The 17,980-nt window shown below is 28.5% G+C and overlaps 1 protein-coding gene across 1 annotated transcript in view; it reads left to right on the top strand.

Moving 5' to 3' along the window:
* Window positions 1–17,980, top strand: part of LOC106690577 (uncharacterized) — a 25,209-nt gene continuing 7,229 nt past the window's right edge. Inside the window, exons 1-9 of the mRNA XM_067050581.1 lie at window positions 1–219; window positions 372–539; window positions 2,749–2,907; window positions 3,541–3,902; window positions 4,825–5,043; window positions 7,172–7,408; window positions 10,811–10,983; window positions 12,579–12,604; window positions 15,946–16,102. Coding sequence (XP_066906682.1) covers window positions 2–219; window positions 372–539; window positions 2,749–2,907; window positions 3,541–3,902; window positions 4,825–5,043; window positions 7,172–7,408; window positions 10,811–10,983; window positions 12,579–12,604; window positions 15,946–16,102 — 1,719 coding nt within the window. The 5' untranslated portion in view covers window position 1. The remainder of the gene's footprint in view (window positions 220–371; window positions 540–2,748; window positions 2,908–3,540; window positions 3,903–4,824; window positions 5,044–7,171; window positions 7,409–10,810; window positions 10,984–12,578; window positions 12,605–15,945; window positions 16,103–17,980) is intronic.

Here is a 17,980-nt window from a genome sequence, read left to right as displayed (position 1 = left end):
GATGTTAGCAGTTGTTTTAAGTATATTATTGGTTGCTTTGCTATCATTCATTCTAAAGAGGACTTGTTCAATCAACCGACATTGGGAAAGAAAGGGCATAAAATGCTCCAAACCTTTTCCTGTGCTTGGTAATTATCTTCCAGTGGTGCTTGGCAAAAAAAGTTTCATGGATGTTATTGATGACTTCTATAATGATTATCCAAATGAATTGGTCATCGGGTGAGATGAGAAAGTTTTTTACATTTTCCATTCCAATAAATATCATTATATCATTGATAATTTATATAAAATTAAGTATGTCAGAAAATACTGAAGACAAAACAACTTTATATTGAATATTGTTTTTATTACTGATAACAATTATGTTAAAGGTTTTATGAATTCATTTCTCCAAAGCTTATAGTAAGAGATCTTGAATTGGCTAGAAAAATCTTAATCAAAGATTTCAGTTACTTTGTTGATCATGTATCAGAAGTGGATGATGTTTCATGGGGAACCCAACTTTTCATGTTGTCAGGAAATAAGTGGAGAGCATTGAGGTATACTTTTAAAATTTTAGTTTTTATGCTTTTACTTATTTAATATATAAACTAGAAAATTTGATACTTTTGTGTTATCCTGACCAGACCAGTTGTAGTTTTATTATCACACACAATAAAGTGAATCCATTGAGACTTGTTTATCCCTTTTGGGCTATAGGAATTTGACAGCTGTGACACATTAAATTACTAAAGCAGTAATATTATTATAATAAGATAGTTTGTAACCTTGTCTGTACGAAATAGTACATAAGAATTGACAATATATTTTAAGAGAAGAGTGGGGTTACTCAGTAAGTAAGGCATTCCTTAACTCCTGGGCCCAGGGTCGGGTCCAGCTGTGAAAGATATTTCTTTATTCTTTTATAATACTATAAAAGCCATCATTCTGTGTCTTGGCCTCTCTAAAGTGGGTAACCTTAATTAGGGTGAAATCTGGTATATTCTGAACAAAATACTTCTTTGCTTGACTGTTCATCAAGAAACATCAGTTCCTTGTCAAGTACTGAACACTTGATATGGGTTTTTGTGGATACTGGTTAATCAATGTTATAAGAGAGGAAGCCATTAGTAATTTTAGGGCTGCTAAGCACTACTCATTTTCTTAAACTATCAATTTGTCAGATATTTGCGAATATAAAGTCTTATTTCTATAAAAAAGATATGTTATAAGTATTGAAATGCATATAGTAGATATTAATTAATGTTGTAAGTTTATTTAAATGGTTAATTAAGAATTTTTAGTTTTAAAATATAGAATTTTTTTCATTTAAAGGTTCAAGATCAAGTTTAAAAGTAAATGCAGTGCAAACATTAATGTGGCTTTGAATTTTTTTATACCTTGTTAATCTTTTACATTCTCTTTTTTAATAAAACAAAAATTGTTATGTCAATCAAAGATAAAGTTGTTTCAAAATAACATTTGTATTAACAGTGAAAGTAATTTTAAAAAATCAAAATTATTTTTAAAATATTAAATAAAAGTGTTAATATACTTATAACATAAAAATATTTTTAAAAACTTTCCTCTTGTTTTCGTTTAATTTTCAATATGAATTTTCTTCGGTGACTTATTTGGGACAAAAATATGTAATAAGCTTCCAGATAAAAATTTTGTACTATTAAAATTGATTTTAAATTGTATGAAACATAAAATATCAAAGGAGGGTGTATTAGACTTAAAAAAAAAATAATAGGTAAATTCATATTAATCTGATCTCTAGTAATCACTTTATTGTTTGTGTGAAGTGAAAGTTTATATGTTAAGACATCTTAGACAGTAAAGGGGAGTGCATGTTGGGAAAATTTATTTTGAAAAAACAAGAATGAGTAGTTCTAGACTAAAAATCAGAACATTTCTTTGTATCAAATATTTGACCATGTGTATTTAATATAAAAAGATAATTTCATTTATATATAGAAAATTATTTTTTTATGCTTAAGTTCTATTTTTCAAATTTAAATCAATTATAATTATGAGAGATAGTTGACCGTGGATGACGTACGAGGAGAAGATGGTTGGGGGTGAGGTCACAGTGAAACACAAATAAGTTGGTGTAACTTATTTTATTGTGCCTAAAATAAACACTACACTTTTTATATGATTAATAGTGGAAGCATTTAATACTATTATAGATTTTTTCAACCTTAAGCTTTTTTTAGGAAAATTTTATTTTATTAAAGTTTTATCGAAACTCTTATCAAAGTCGAATCTTATTAATATATCGAAGTGCTATCTTGGTTTAAACTTTTTTTTTTACTAATTACTAAACTTCTAACTGGGTTAGCTAAGGAAGAGCCCAGAGCGGTGTAAGTTTGATTACTTTCTATTTTGACTAATTGATTCCCATCAGTTGATATTTATTTTGTTGTGCATCCATGAAAAGAACTCTAACACTCTGATTATGGCAGTTTGCAACCTTTAGCTACCCATGAGGAGTAAACAAAACAGACAAATTGGTCAAAGTCACTGCCATGATCAGTTCCTCCTACCAAAACTAGAACTTGTGGGTTATTGAGAAAATAAAATTAATGATCATTGGAATTAACATGTTAGTACATATAGGTATAAAAAAATATTTTAAATTTGCCAAAAAGTTATTTATCTAAATATTATTTTTTATAAAAAAATCAATAAATAAGATATAATGTTTTATTATCCTCTTTACTTATCTTAAATGAAAATTAATTAATTATTTCCATTCCATAGGCTTCAAATGGCATCAATTTTCACAACAGGTAAATTAAGATCTATGTATGACTCAATGCCAGGTATAGGAAAGAATTTATTGCAGCACCTTGATAGTAGGACTGGAAATGACATTGATATTCATGAATTGATGATCTTATTTTCTATGGATATTATAGGGTAAGTCCAGTTTCTGAATTTGTTCATATAATAATTTGAAACAGATTAGTTGAATGTCCCTTTTTTCCCCTTTGTTTATTGCTTTACTTGAAGGGTGCCCAACCTTTTAATAATTTATGCCTCAACCAATGGTTTCCCATATTCCATCCTTCTCCCCATTCTTGATACTTCTTCACAATTATTATTTCTATATATATTCAGAAGAATCTTGTTCTACTTAGTTGCTATTTGTTAATTATCTTTAACTCAAAGTTATTGCTGCCTTTCAAAAATTAATATTCTTTTTTTTATTTTTTATTTTTTTTTTTTTTGTGCTAAATCCTTGTTTTCAGGAAAAGTTTCTGATCATAAGATCTTTCAGTTCTTGCTACACCATCCTTCTGATTTAAAATTTCTATTATCAGGATAGTGATGTTACTAATGTTAAACATGCCAATTCTAAATTACCTTTTCATAATAATAATAATAAAACGTACATAAATAAAATGTACATTGTGACGCACATGCTGAGGATTGGGCACCCCTGCTCTATTTTTGAGTTAAAACATTTTTCTCTTTATATCACTGTTCCATTAATTGAATTACCCTTGAAATAATTGTTTATTCACACTTCCTCATCTTAATAAATTTCAGATCAACGGCTTTTGGTCTGGATGCAGGAGGTTTGAATGATCCAAATTCAGAAATTATGCAAATGGGGAAGAAAATATTAGATGTCAGCTTTCTATCCATGTTTCATTTTTGGCTACACATGCTGTTTCCTAAATTGGGAAATAAACTTGGAATTCCTCATGTCTATAGAGAAGTGGGCAATTACTATAGTGAGATACTCAAAAAAACCATTGATTATAGGAAGGCTAACAACATACAAAGGAATGATTTTATTGAAATGATGATTCAGCTGAGAGAAAAAGGAAAACTAGAGCTAAAAAATTTAGATTCAGTTGAAGATTATCTTAGAAAAGAATTAGTTTTGAACACCCCTGAAATTTTGGGTAAGCTAACTATGTCTGACCTTTATTCTAATTATTTCTCTACAAGTTTGTTCTTGAATGGGACATGTCTTATTCAGTAATATATATGCAAACACAACTACCGTTTCATTTTACCAAAGTAATATCATTTGACAATTATAAAATTATCAGTTATAAGTTTCAGGTAGGTAATGTACTTCACATTGTTTAATAAATGCTTTATCCATTAACATTGGATAAATAGTTCAATTATGACGAAAAAATTAGGTCATTCTTTCTAGTTATACGATGAAATACAGCACTAACTTAACATCTAAATTTTATTTATACCTGATAGCATCTATTCTTCTTTTTCTTTCAACCACGTGTATATCTTACAGTTTTGATGCAATCATTATCCATTCTTTAAATACTTGTCTATCCATAGCCAACTTTTTGACCTCATCCTCATAACAGTTTTGTACAATAATAAATAACTCGGATAAGAACAATATATTTTTAAATAAAAAAGAACTTAAGCTTAATTATAAGGAATAGATAATTCTTTAAATACTTGTCTATCCATAGCCAACTTTTTGACCTCATCCATGGTAAGTATTCTTTTCCCTCCCAGGTCTGATATGAGGTCCTTCCACTTATTCCTGAGTTGTCAATGTTGCCATTTTCTCTGTTTTTTCTTCCTGTATATTTTTTGTTAGTCTGTTTATAGACATTTTTAATAGATGGATTTTCCATGTATTTAGAATTTTGTTTTGTTATAATCCAAATGACTAGTTATTGAGTTTATTTCAATAGATTGAGTTTTGACATAAGAGTTTATTTACCACTTTTGATTGAAAGTTTGTATTATTGAATTGAAAAATTTGTTGTTGTAACTTCTTTTACTAATGATTCATTTTTTAAATTTCTTTTTTTAAAATTTTAATGTTTGATTTTTATCCAGATATCACAGACGATCTACTTATGGCACAAGCTAATAATGTTTTAACTGCTGGTTTTGAAGCTATTGCTGTTTTGTTGACATATACTATGGTGGAATTATGTAAAAATATTGATATACAGGATATTGCTAGGAGAGAAATAATGTTACAAGTCAAACTTAATGGTGGCCTAACATATGATGCAGTAAAGAATATGAAATATCTGGATCAAGTTATTAAAGGTAATATTTAGTTCTGTTTAGTTATCTCTCATCTTAACAAACAGTAAATAAAAAAAAAGTATTGAAATTTTTCTCCTTTAGTTGAAATAAATATCAGATGGAAAAAGTTGGTTTAGCTTTTTCTCTACAGATTTTATGAAAAGGTGTTCCCTTTCTAATTTGTTTTATTTTTTTTTACTTTTTATAACTGGATTTCAGTATCATCTTTTATACTAGATCAGTTTTGTATGGTATAAACAACCTGGATAAGAACAATATACTTTTAAATAATAAAGAGCTTAAGCTTAATTATGACTGCAGTAGTGAAACACTTGTACAGTATAGTAGATAAATAAAGACTGCAATTTGAAAGGAGAGAAGAAGAGAACTGTAGATTCATTAATGTATGGCTTTGAATAAATACAAGAGGGTCTACACACCATACATAGGCTCCTTCCAAGGAAGCTTGGACATTTTGATAAATTTGATAAAGACATGTTCCAACATGTCTTTATCAAATTTTCATAATGAATACATCATAATACCAGTCATCTCTCTGATGAGCTATTGCTTTCCAGTTTCAAATACCCAGAATGAACTGAGCATCATCAGGTCTTCTGACTAATCTCTGTCACAACCTTTCGTCTAGCATCTTTTTCAGGATTTGGTTCTCGCCAAATGTGATGCCTTGAAATCTAAGAATAATTGGTGAGCACTGATCCCAAACTCCCTCACCCTCTCCAGTCAAATTTTAAGAGAGAAAATGTGGTCAATGGTGGACCTCCCTTGCATAAATCCTGTTTGGGAGCAGTCTATTTCCTTTTGAGCAAAGAGAAGTCTCTCAAAGACTATCCTTGAGAAGATCTTGCAGACCATTGGAAGCAGGGAAACTCCACGATAGTTGGAACATTTCAAGACACCACCTTTTTGGAATATAGGACACATAACATAATTACTAGTTCTTTCCCATCTTGCTTGAACAGTTTGGCAGGTAGGCAATCCGATCCTGGGGCTTTGTTGTTCAACTTTTTGAAGACCAGTTGAACTTCATCTCCATCTGTGGGCTCAAGTTATTCTCCAAATATCTTCCGCACTTCACCATTAGAGCTGCTGATGTCCTCTCCTTCTGCCTGTGAAGCCTCTTCTCATTCCTTTTATTTTGGCAAAACTTCTGCACCAAATTTTGAATGTATCTCTTGAGCATTGGTCTATATATAATAATTTTGGAGTTGGTCACTGCTTGGCACTCAGTATTAAACCATAGAAGCAGTTCATTTGCTTCATAAATAACACTGTCGAGCATTTCATTTTATTTTGTTTTAATTTTCAAAAACTTTTTCATTGATTTTTTGTTCATCATTAATATTACAATTAAATAACAAAAAAAAAAACAGTCATTCTATTTTTATTTTCTTTAATTTTTCTTTGATATTATTTGTACTTTCTAGTACTTCGTGTAAAGTGCAATAATAATCTATATATGTATATATAGTTGACCGTAAAAATTTAAATATAAGAAGATGGTCAGGGTTGCAGTCAAAAGAGAAACAAAAATAGTTTACAACTATTTATTTTCTGATGTTTCGTCCCACTTGGCAGGGCTTCATCAAGGCTAAAAAGATACAAAAAAAACAAACAAAAAACTGAGAATATTACAACAATAAGATAATTTAAGCTAGGATAAATATTATGTAAAAATAAAGTGATAAGAAATTACATATAAATAAAAGGAAGGAAGACACAAAATAGTATCAATATAAAATAAGCTTGAATAAACAATGATAAGAATAAAAAATAAGTAACAATGATAAGAGTAAAAATTTTAAAAAAATACGTAAAATATACAGTAAAAAAAAAAGTAGAAATTAAATAAACTTCTTGAAAGAATAATTATAAATAAAAATAATAATAATGATATTAAATGATCTCTTTTGACCGCAACCCTGACCATCTTCTTATATTTGTAATAATAATCTTTAATTATTATTTCATTTCAAAATATATATACGTATATTTTTTATATTAGTAGAACTACAAGCTTATTATAAGATGTATATCTATAGGTTTTCTTATAATAAGCTTGTAGTTTTAGTAATTTACCACTGTCATCAATATTTGGTCTTTGGTTGTTTATGAATGTTTGTTTCAGAAACTCAACGATTTTATCCTATTACACCTATACTTATGAGAATATGCACCAAAGATTATACATTACCTGATGGCTATATTTTAAAGAAAGGAGATCCAGTTTACATCCCTGTATCATCTATTCACAAAGATCCCAGTATTTTTCCAGAGCCAAATTCATTCAAACCTGAAAGATTTGAAGACTCTCAACAACCAATAGCTTTCCTAGGATTTGGAGCGGGCCCAAGAATATGCATAGGTTTGTTAATCTTGGGAATCAATTTGGTCTCCTAATTTCTTTTTTCAATTATATTTAACCTATTAACATAATTTGCAGGATTTATTTTCCAATTTTTTATTTTTATTTGAAAAAATAATCAATGTATGATAATCACAATAATTTACAAAATAGTAAGAGGTATAACAAAACCAAATAAACGGGCAATCATTCAAAAATTCTGAAATAATAACTTGCCAAAATAAATAAAATACATATAATGTATTTAAATTTATCAGTTAAAGTATGTATAATAATATTTGATTTTTCATTATATATAGAAGCAAGAAAATAAAACTAAAAAAATTGTAGTCATGCCAAATAAGTGCAAAGTGAGTAGCACAGGACCTTACTCTGAGGCACCTTGTTCCCCTGAAGCTAAAAGAACACTGATTAAACCAATAATGGCCAAAAATACATTTCCAAACTTTTTACATCATTTGTGGTCTAACCTTCGTCAGTTAGAAGCTTTAAATAACATAAATACAGATTCTAGTTCTACTAAAAACGATCAGAGATGAGAGATACGTATGTGGTTGATTTATCAACTTCTGTTCTATAAATCAGTGATTCTCAAACCTATCGCCATGATATACTTCTTGGAGTAAAAATCTGTCGAGCTACCTTTGTTGTGTTACAAAATTTTTTGCAGCACCCTTGTTAAGCTAAAAAAATAATTAAAATGTTAAAACAATTATCCTTAGAGTAGTTAAATATGCAGGAAAAGACAAAGTAAATGCCTGTATAATATATTTGCTATTTTAACTATTTTTGTAAAATTTCCACCCACTTTAGGAACCACTGCTATAAAGGATTAAATTGATTTATGGCATGTCATGGAGACTAAAATAAGTGTGTTAAGTTGTTGTAATGTTTGTTATCATTAAAATAATGATAAATGGTATCAAAATTGAAACAGTGATCAGATTCTCAAACATACCTATGACTGAAATAGCAACTTAAAATCACTAGGATCACTTAGGCTTATAATAAATTAATTTATCTATTTATTATTTAAATTCATTCAAAGTTTTATAAGTATATTGTTTTTTGCTGTTTTTTTCCCTGGATGTTTGATTTTGAAACATGGATGAACAATTTAGCAAATAATTTACTGAAATGCAAGGTTATCTATTAAAACTTGACATATAAAAATATTCAAGCTCTATTCAGGAATTTGAATCTAAATTATCCATTTATAATTCATTTAATGTTATTTATGAAAAATAATATCGAATCACACTGATAACCTTGATAAATCATAATCACATATGAGCTTGGTAAACCTGATATTATGAATGTAGAAATAGTTAACAGGTTTTAAAAAAGGAAATGAATAATAAACTTAGCCATCTTGAGAAACCTAATAATCAAAAGTTTTATGTTTAAACATAAGGCCATTAACAAATATATGTGGACATCACTGGATTCACAAACCCGAAATAAAATTGATCATAGTACAACATAGATGGCAAAATAGTATAATTAATGTGAGATCCAATTGCATGCCAGAATGTTAGTCAGATTATGAACTCTAGTAATTGGGAAAATTTGACAAAAACTTAATATATAGAAGAGAGATGAAAACGGTTTTTGTTCCAAATATTTTAATCTGGAGAAATTGAAAATCACTTCATTTAAAAATCAATTTTCACTCAAAATCAAATATGGATTTTAAAGCCTTAGAACCATCAGATGATGAGGATCATGAAGATATTGAGGAGTTATGAGTAGGAATGAGACATAATATTAAAGAGGTTGGTAAATGTGTCTCAGGAAAAGGGAAAATAAAAAGAACAAACTGTGACTGTCTTCATATTTGGAACAAAGAAAAGTCACTAAGTTAAAAACTCCCAATAATCCTAGCAAAAACAATCTTACTTACTTCTGGGCCTTAAAGAATGAGATGTCTTAGTTCCACAAAAATAAAAGAAGAGAATACCTTAAAAAGAAAATAATAGAAATAAAAAATAACAAATCCAAAATAATGTACAGGAAATGGTAGCTTTGTATACTGACTGCATAAATTTTGGGACTCTGTTGTGACAGAAATAAGAGATAAAAATAATAACATGCTTACGATTCTATTGATGACTACAAGCTGTGTGAATATTTTGATTGAACATAGAATACCAATTAAGTTAATTAATCTATTATGTGTATGACTAAAACGTTTAATTAAACTTGAATTGGTGATCTTTGTACTGAGAATTTCGAAGTTTGGTTAGGTTTAAAACAAGGCAATATCATCTGCCTTATTTAATCTAGTACTAGAATACATTAGAAATGTGATGTAGACTGAATAAGGTTCAGCTTAGGTTAGGAGGATGAAATATCTGCTTGGGTATGCTGATGATTTGATACTATTAGGTTAAGATGAGGAAACTATAAAACTAAATACAACTATATTGATGAACTATAGTAAGGAACTAATAATAAATAAATAAATATCAATAAAACAAAATATAGGGTTAGCAATAGAAACAAGAGCAATTTTAGTGGTATAGAAATAGGAGCTCATACATTTCAACAGGTCGATAGGTTTAAGTATTTAGGTTTTATGATAACTTGAAAAAATGAAATGAATGAAGAAATAAAGGCACGGTCAATGACGGGAAATGCTTGTTATTTTTCAATTTTGGAATTACTTAGCTCATGCCTTTTGTCCAGAAACTTAAAAGTTAGAAATCACAAAACTATTATCCTTCCTACTATTCTTTACGGATGTGAGATAAGGCCTCTCACACTAAGCAAAGAACATTATTTAAGGTTTTAATAATAAAGTATTACGCAAAATTGGAACAAAAGGGATGAGTTAACCGTAGAATTTTGATGGCTACAGTATGCTGAATTGATGTTACTGTACCCTGTAAATATAATTCAGGTTATAGCATTGCGGCAAATAAGATGAATGCCAGGTTGTAGGACTTAGTAAGGAAAGAATCCCTAAAATTTTAATATAAATACTGAACCAACCGGTATACATCTGAGGGGTAGACCGAAGCATTGATGGGAGAGTTGCATCTAGACTGATCTGGTAGATTTAGATTTGGAAGGGCGTAATTGGATAGACGTGAGTAGCCAGCAATTGGTGGTATTGACATTGAGCCTTCTGGTTTGCTCAATTAATAAATTAATAGTTAGTTTACTAGTGACTGAAACATTCCTTATTATCAGCTGACAGTTATATTATACATACTATATACTATGCCTTTAAACCTAATTTCTCTATTCTGCATTGTTTCTAATTATTAACCTTATGTACCATATTTCATATCACTACTCTTCCTCTAGGCCTATTCCAATGAAATACAAGTTTGGTCTCAAAATCTTAAAGATCCTTTATCAAAATCTTATTATTAATATTTTATTTTATTTTTTCAGCAATGAAGTATGCATTACTTATAATGAAGTATGGTTTAGCCCTGCTCTTGATGAATTATGAAGTAAAACTTTCTTCTAAGACAAAACTTCCTATAAAGTTTTCCAGTAAGAAATTGGGAACTTACCAAACTGAGAAAGTATTATTTACTTTTGAAAAATTTGAGGAACGTAATTGAGCTTCCTGTTTTGCATCTGGTTATTGAGTATCAACATGTAGTAATAATATTAACTCATGTGCTTTTATACATTTTCTCTAGCACTATGAGATAGTTATCATGATTCTTTATTATAGCAATGCTTTGAGCTCTACTCTCTTTATTCATATCTCTTCTATTAATAATTAATATAATTAATAGTAATAATTATTTCATATGTGTCTCCATCACTTTAAATCTGAAATGTCAAAGGTGTAAAGGTTTTTTCTTTCTTTTTTTTCCCTTTTATTTCAATCACTATGTAAGGAGTTCCTAGACAAATAAAAATGTAATTGGAAATAGTATTCAGTATAAGTGTGCTATTTAATATTCTTAAAATGAAACTTCTTATTTGTAGAAAAGAGCAAATATTATGTGAGATCATATTTTACTCTTTTTTATAAATTTTAAAATAGAAGTATAATATAATAAAATATCTTTATAGTGCCTTTGATAAAACATTTAATGTTATAGAACTGCTGAATGGGTGAATATTTTGTTAGTAAATCATTTATTCAAATGGTGATACATAATTCTTTGTGATTCAAAAAATATCAAATGTGAATTAATAAATTAATGATGACTTCATTTATTATTTATTGATTTAATTTCCTATCAGAAGATGAGATTTTCATGAAATCACATGGCCTACCTGACTTAGTGAATTTGAATATTTAGTTGGTTAAAAGTGTTCATATTATAAAATCAGAACCATAAAACTACTTAATTTTATATTTTCATAGTGTATTAGCGAGACAGTTGGGTCTGCGGGACCCATAGCGATATTTATTTATCTTGTATTTTGATTTTCTAAAATATTCTTATTTTTTTTAGTTTTTTTTATCCTGCTTACTCTATTTATATATAAATAAATAGATACAGTATTAAATGTATAATACATTGAATAGTTATGTAAGTAATTTTTTTTTCCTACAAAAAATAAAAAAATAATGTCACTGTGGATGTTACAGACCCTGTGGTCAGAGAAGAACACTCCAAACCATCTTCTCCCCATATATAATTTAATTTCCATTTTATGTATTCTTTATTTTCACTGAATCAATAAACTTGATGATACAATATATGGTAGTTTAAGTGAGCCAAGACGAAGGCTGTGGAAGTGAGAGTGGGAGACCAAGGGACTAAGAATATTATGTAAGGGCAGACAAAGGATTCTTATTTTGGTGACCGAAGGAGAAGGTTTCTCAGAACAGATGCAGAAATACTGGGACTGAGATTATATCTTAACACAAATTATCCACAACTTCCCACAACCAAGCCCCCTCCAAATTCTCAGAACATGCCCTTATGATTAATCACTTGCTAGATTTTGACTATACCACTATTTTAGCTACTTTTCCTAACCACCAAAACAGGTCCATCTCTGAATCAATTTACATACACCTTGAATAGGGATAGGTAGGGGGACCTGTTAACCATAACATTGATAAAAGCTGTATCTCACATACCTACGTCCATATATTAAACTTGATCAAGACTCTTGATAAAATATTATTATCACTATCTATACAGAAAACTTTTGTTATCATTATCTAATTACTTTGTATTTTTAGGTTTACACCATTATATTTAATAGTCTGTACATCCTTCTTTTAAATTTATTGTAGTGTATCTATATTATCTTCAGTTTATTATCTTAACTATATTTTCTATCGGTATATATCATATTTTTTTTAATTAGTTACGTATTCTATTATTTAATTTATATTTATGATGATGACACAGATTCAATTAAATAAACTGTAATTAAAACTTTAACAACCATTACAATTGTTAACATTAGATTCCCTTTAGCACTGTCTTTTATATCTTGGATAAAAACTAATACTTGTCCATGGCAATACTATTTCCCCTTTCACAATTATAGAACCCTAATTAGTCTCTACAATACTGGGACTTTACCTTCAATGATACATATCTGTTACTTTTTTTTTAAATGTTCCCTTTCCTTGTCATTTCTGAGGTACAGGGGTTGTCTAAAGGTAACCAACCTATTCCAACCATGGTGAGGGATCAAGTTTTTCATTTTGTGGGACCTCCGGTCAAGGGAAAAATACCATCCCCCAGATCGGATTTTAACCAGTGCAGCCCTCAGTTCTCAGATTGCTAAGAACTGTGCCTTAACCACCTGATCAACGGAGGGCCCACACATCTCTGCTACCTGCACCTGTTCTCAGGAACCTTCTCCTTTGATCACTAACCAAGTGATCGAACCTTTGTATGCCCTCATGGTCCTTTGTCCCCCCACACTCACTTCTATGGGCTTCTATATTGTTTCATCCACTTCATCTTGTTAAAAAGATAAAAATTACTCTTTATTTCCAATTAAAAATGACAATTTTAAGGCCTTCTAGTTGTTTGGAAAAAAACTGTTTTACACTGAATTAACAGTAGTCATTATATTAACCATAAAAATTTAAGGCATCTCTCCTTTTTTTTTTTTTAAATTTATCCCCCTCCCTAGCCATTTCTGGCATACAGAGTACAGCAGCAGTGGGGTAGGGCGTATGAAACCTATTGCCATTAGCCTTGACTACCACTGAATTTTTAGAATAATGTATGTTATAATTTTTGTTTAAGATGCATTTTTTTGTGATAAATACCTACATAAATTTATTCATACTATAGTTAACATTTAACTAATATTTTTATTGCATTATTATGGTACTGTTCTTGTGGGCTGTGATTATGATCACACGTTAATCTGTGAGTTTAACCCTTGAGTGATATTAACAAGGATATATTAATAAGGAAATAAAAACTTAACTTATAGATATATTTTTATTTATAGATTGTGACTCCCTGCCCTAAAGTATCCTTTAATAATGCTCCACTTATTCCTATAAAACAGATCTAGGACTACATCTACTAAACTAAACTACGACTACATCTGGACAAATAACTAACTTGGAATCCTTAAAAAAGACTGATAAGACAGGAAACTGCTCATCGATTCAGATTACTAAAACTATCTACTAGACTAAAAGTCTTAACTTTCAACTAATTACAAAAGACTCATTTATATGACCATAATAAGGCCTATTTGGACTTACTAGTTGAGTTTTGGGGCTCCTCTAAACTTTAAAATTTCTCTTTTGCCCAATCCTTGCAGTTAAAAATTGAATAATCCTTAATGCCTTTATTTTGTCACAAATCAAGTCATCCATCAGGGCCTCGATGTTTTATAGCCAGAACTAGATACCAATCCTTCCATGATAAACTTTCTAACTACTCAAACCCACTTGTTTCCAACCTTGCTTCTGCTTCATTACCTGAAAATCCTCCTAGGTATCTGACTTTTCAGAGATGATGGCCTTGAGATCTTCTACTCTAGAAATGTTATTGGAGTTCTATCAATGGGTAGATTTTCCACATGTCTGTGTCATGCCATTGTATAACTCATACAGTACAGGACTCCTTATAATTTCCAAGAATAGGAGTCTTGGCAAAAAAAACTCACATAAAATTTATATATCATATATATTTTTAGTAGAGTTCTGAATATCAATACATAAATATTAAAAAAAAAATTATTGGAAGATCGGTGATTGACTGTAGTATACAAAAGGAATAGTAATAAAACTATTTATCATTTGCACCCCACTTTGAGGAGCTTCCTGAGGGCTAAAAAAGAAAAAACATCTAAAATAATGTAACAAAGTAAGAGAATAGATAACGGAAACAAAAGTATGGCTAAAAATTATTGGAAATCTATGTAAAAATGAACATAGTAAATTAAAGAAAATAAAAATAAGATGTTGAGTAAAAAGTATAAAAAAAACAAAATAAAGACAATTAATGAAAACAGAAATAATAATAAATAAAAAATAGGACACCCAGCTTTTTAAATGAAAGAAAGCTGGAGAATGAACTAAAGGTTGATCCAGTATTAACTGGATAGGGAGTGGGGAACTAACCGTCAAATTCCTACAATTATAAATTATAGTAATACCAAACTGATTAACTAGTTAAAAGACACTAGTATTTTAAAAAATGTAGGGAACATGTCATGACTAACTATCTTAAAATGTTATTGATCAACAATGAAGAATATTTTTGTTGTTTTTTATTTCTTACCATAAAGTTAATCATTCCTGCAATATTAATAATGTAAATTGAAAAATGTTTAGTAAATAATAATTATCTGAGAATAAGTGAATAAAATAATTGTTTTATTTAAGATATAGGAAGCATATAACTGTCAATGCCAATAAAAATTAAAATAACTATTGTAGAATCTAAATAGTCAGTTATATTAATTTACATGGAAATTTAGAAATGTGAAGAATATATGAAATAAAAATTTAGCCAATTTAAACTGGTAAATTAAGCTCTTTACAGCTCACAAATATTAATTTGTGAAGTGTAATGAGTTAGATTTTAATCAGACTCCTTCTTTTGAGGTTTAGTTAATTAAGGTTATAACTTTATATTTAATCTACATATTTTTGTTTGTAAAAATAAATAAATGAAATGAATTACTGAAAACAGAAAAATGAAAAAAAATAAATTGATTTATTTAAATCTTTTGTTGATATGTGCTATTAAGTATAAAATTGTAAACAAATTTATCTGTTAGTATTACTTTGATAGTAAATGTAAAAGAATGTAAATGTATTTGATAAGAATCTTTTACTAGTTTTAATTTTGACCTCCAAAACTGTCTGATAAAAGTCAAAATTTCTGTGATAAGATAATTCAAGTTGTCTCAGGAGTTTGAATGACATCAGTTGTCTGCATGAGCAACTAAGTTTATCATGTAAGTATTTTATTGTATATTATTATAATATGAAAATAAATAGAAATGATTCCATAAATTAATGCAATAATATGTATAAAGTTTTTGACATTACATCATACCATAAAATTTATATTTCTTGATTAATTTTCTAATAAACCTGGTTTTTAATATGTTTTCAGAATAAAAATGTTTGGTCTCATTCTTTTATTATTTACATTGTTCATTTCTTCTCTTATCTTTATTTTAATAAAATGGGCTGAAGAACGAAACAAGTACTGGTCCAAACGTAACATAAATTGTTTGAAGCCAAAATTGTTTATTGGAAATCTATATGATGTAAGTTATTGGTTAAATTGTATTTTAATTATATAAGTTATGATATTTATTATTTTATCTATTTTTTTTTTATCATAATCATTAAACATACTTTAATGAGGAGTCTGTTAGTGATTTAGAGTTTCTTACAAATATAGCTTAATATTGCCAATTTTTTTTTTTGTTGGCTGTATTTAGTATTTATTGGTGTAAGGTTACAGTCTAATTAAACATCAAAAAATATTGGACACCTGTAGGAGGGTTCTTGCCAATATGCCCTGGGAGCTGAGGAAAATGTTTTTTTACATATTTTTAGAAAATGTATGTATCATCTTATACTGCCTTTACTTTACATGTATCTAATGGTTATTATATACCAATACATTTATTTTTTGTGTAGAATAAGAACAAGGTATTGTTTATTGTATTGAATGAGTTTAAGTGAATAAAAAATTACCAGTAGATTAAAAAAAATTTGCTTAGGAAAAAATCAATTAAGATTTGTTTTTAGTGTCTCTACCACAATTTTTTTTATAGATCAAAAATTATAAATGTGTGGACTTGATTTTTGGAAGATTTATTTTCTGGCGATGTCCCACGTCCATGAAATAAATTCATAATTCCTGTTATCAAATTAACAATTAACAATGTTATCCAAATTCAACATAAGACAACTGTTGAAAAGTTTAATTTCCATCTTTTCAAACCATATGAATATCTTTTGGATTTTATGCCTTTGTATGGTAGAAAAAGCAGTTTAAAATCAATAAAATTTTCTCAAGCATTTTATTTTATATTTACAGTTCTGATTTGTTTATGGAGGTAAAATTTGTACCATTTCCTGAAGTTTTGATGGTCCTAAACCCTTGATAAGTTCTGTGCAGATTAGTAGAGTGTGTTTTTATTTTGGTATATGAGGATAACAATATACCATTTGATTTTTTTTTTCATTGGTCTATATCACAAAGACCAAAAATTTAGTATTTAGTAGGGCAAACAATATTTTTTTCAGACACCTTTTAGCATACTAAAAAAACCATTGAATATGAATTTTCACAAAAACTACAAATATTTTATCAGATCAGAAACCCATGATTTGGGGACAAATCCTCCAAACAGCCCAAACATTTATAATTTTTTATCAATATGAAAGTTCGTAGTTAAGGGTTCAAAAGAAGCTAAAAATGAATCTGAAACGATTTTTTCCTAAACAAATTTTTTTTTGTCTACTCTACCAGGAGCGACTTTTTGTTTTTGTAACTTAGTATAAACCTGAACTCATTCAATACAATAAACAATATCTTGCTCCTATTCTACACAAAAAAATAAATTTATTGGTATATAATAACCATATGCAAATTACCTATTTATTATAGCCCTAAAATACCTATATTACCTATTTGCAGAGCAAAGGCTATAGGTATATGATAATGCATAAAATTTCAAAACATGTGAAATATTTTTTTCTCCTAGGGCGCGTTGGCAAGAACCCTCAGACAGGTATCTAATATTTGTCGACCTAGTATCATCAAAAAAGTTTCATCAAAATCGTTGATCTCATCTGTATTAGCCTCCCTTTGCAAGACTTATAAGAATAAAAAAAAAATGATGAAATATTACTCAATTTCAATATTTTTGTAATTCCATGACAGTGGGACAAAATTATTTACTCATGATATTTATCAGTATAAATTAATTCATATTAATACATATCTTCTACTTATACCACTTATAAGTGGACAAAGTGTTAATTTCATACTGTTTGCATAGTTCTTTAGGTTTTTACACATTACATTAGCTGATATTCAGTTATCAATGTTCTTTGAAAGCATTTGTTATGCTTTGAATGTTATTTGTTTCAAGATTAAATCATGAATAAAATAAAAATAAACAAATTAG

This window comes from Halyomorpha halys, unplaced genomic scaffold (genome assembly GCF_000696795.3).
Source record: "Halyomorpha halys isolate HHAL.00 unplaced genomic scaffold, Hhal_1.1 Scaffold1761.1, whole genome shotgun sequence".
NCBI lineage: Eukaryota > Metazoa > Arthropoda > Insecta > Hemiptera > Pentatomidae > Halyomorpha > Halyomorpha halys.
Note: the sequence above shows the minus strand (reverse complement) of the source record. Positions and strands in the feature narration are given on the sequence as shown.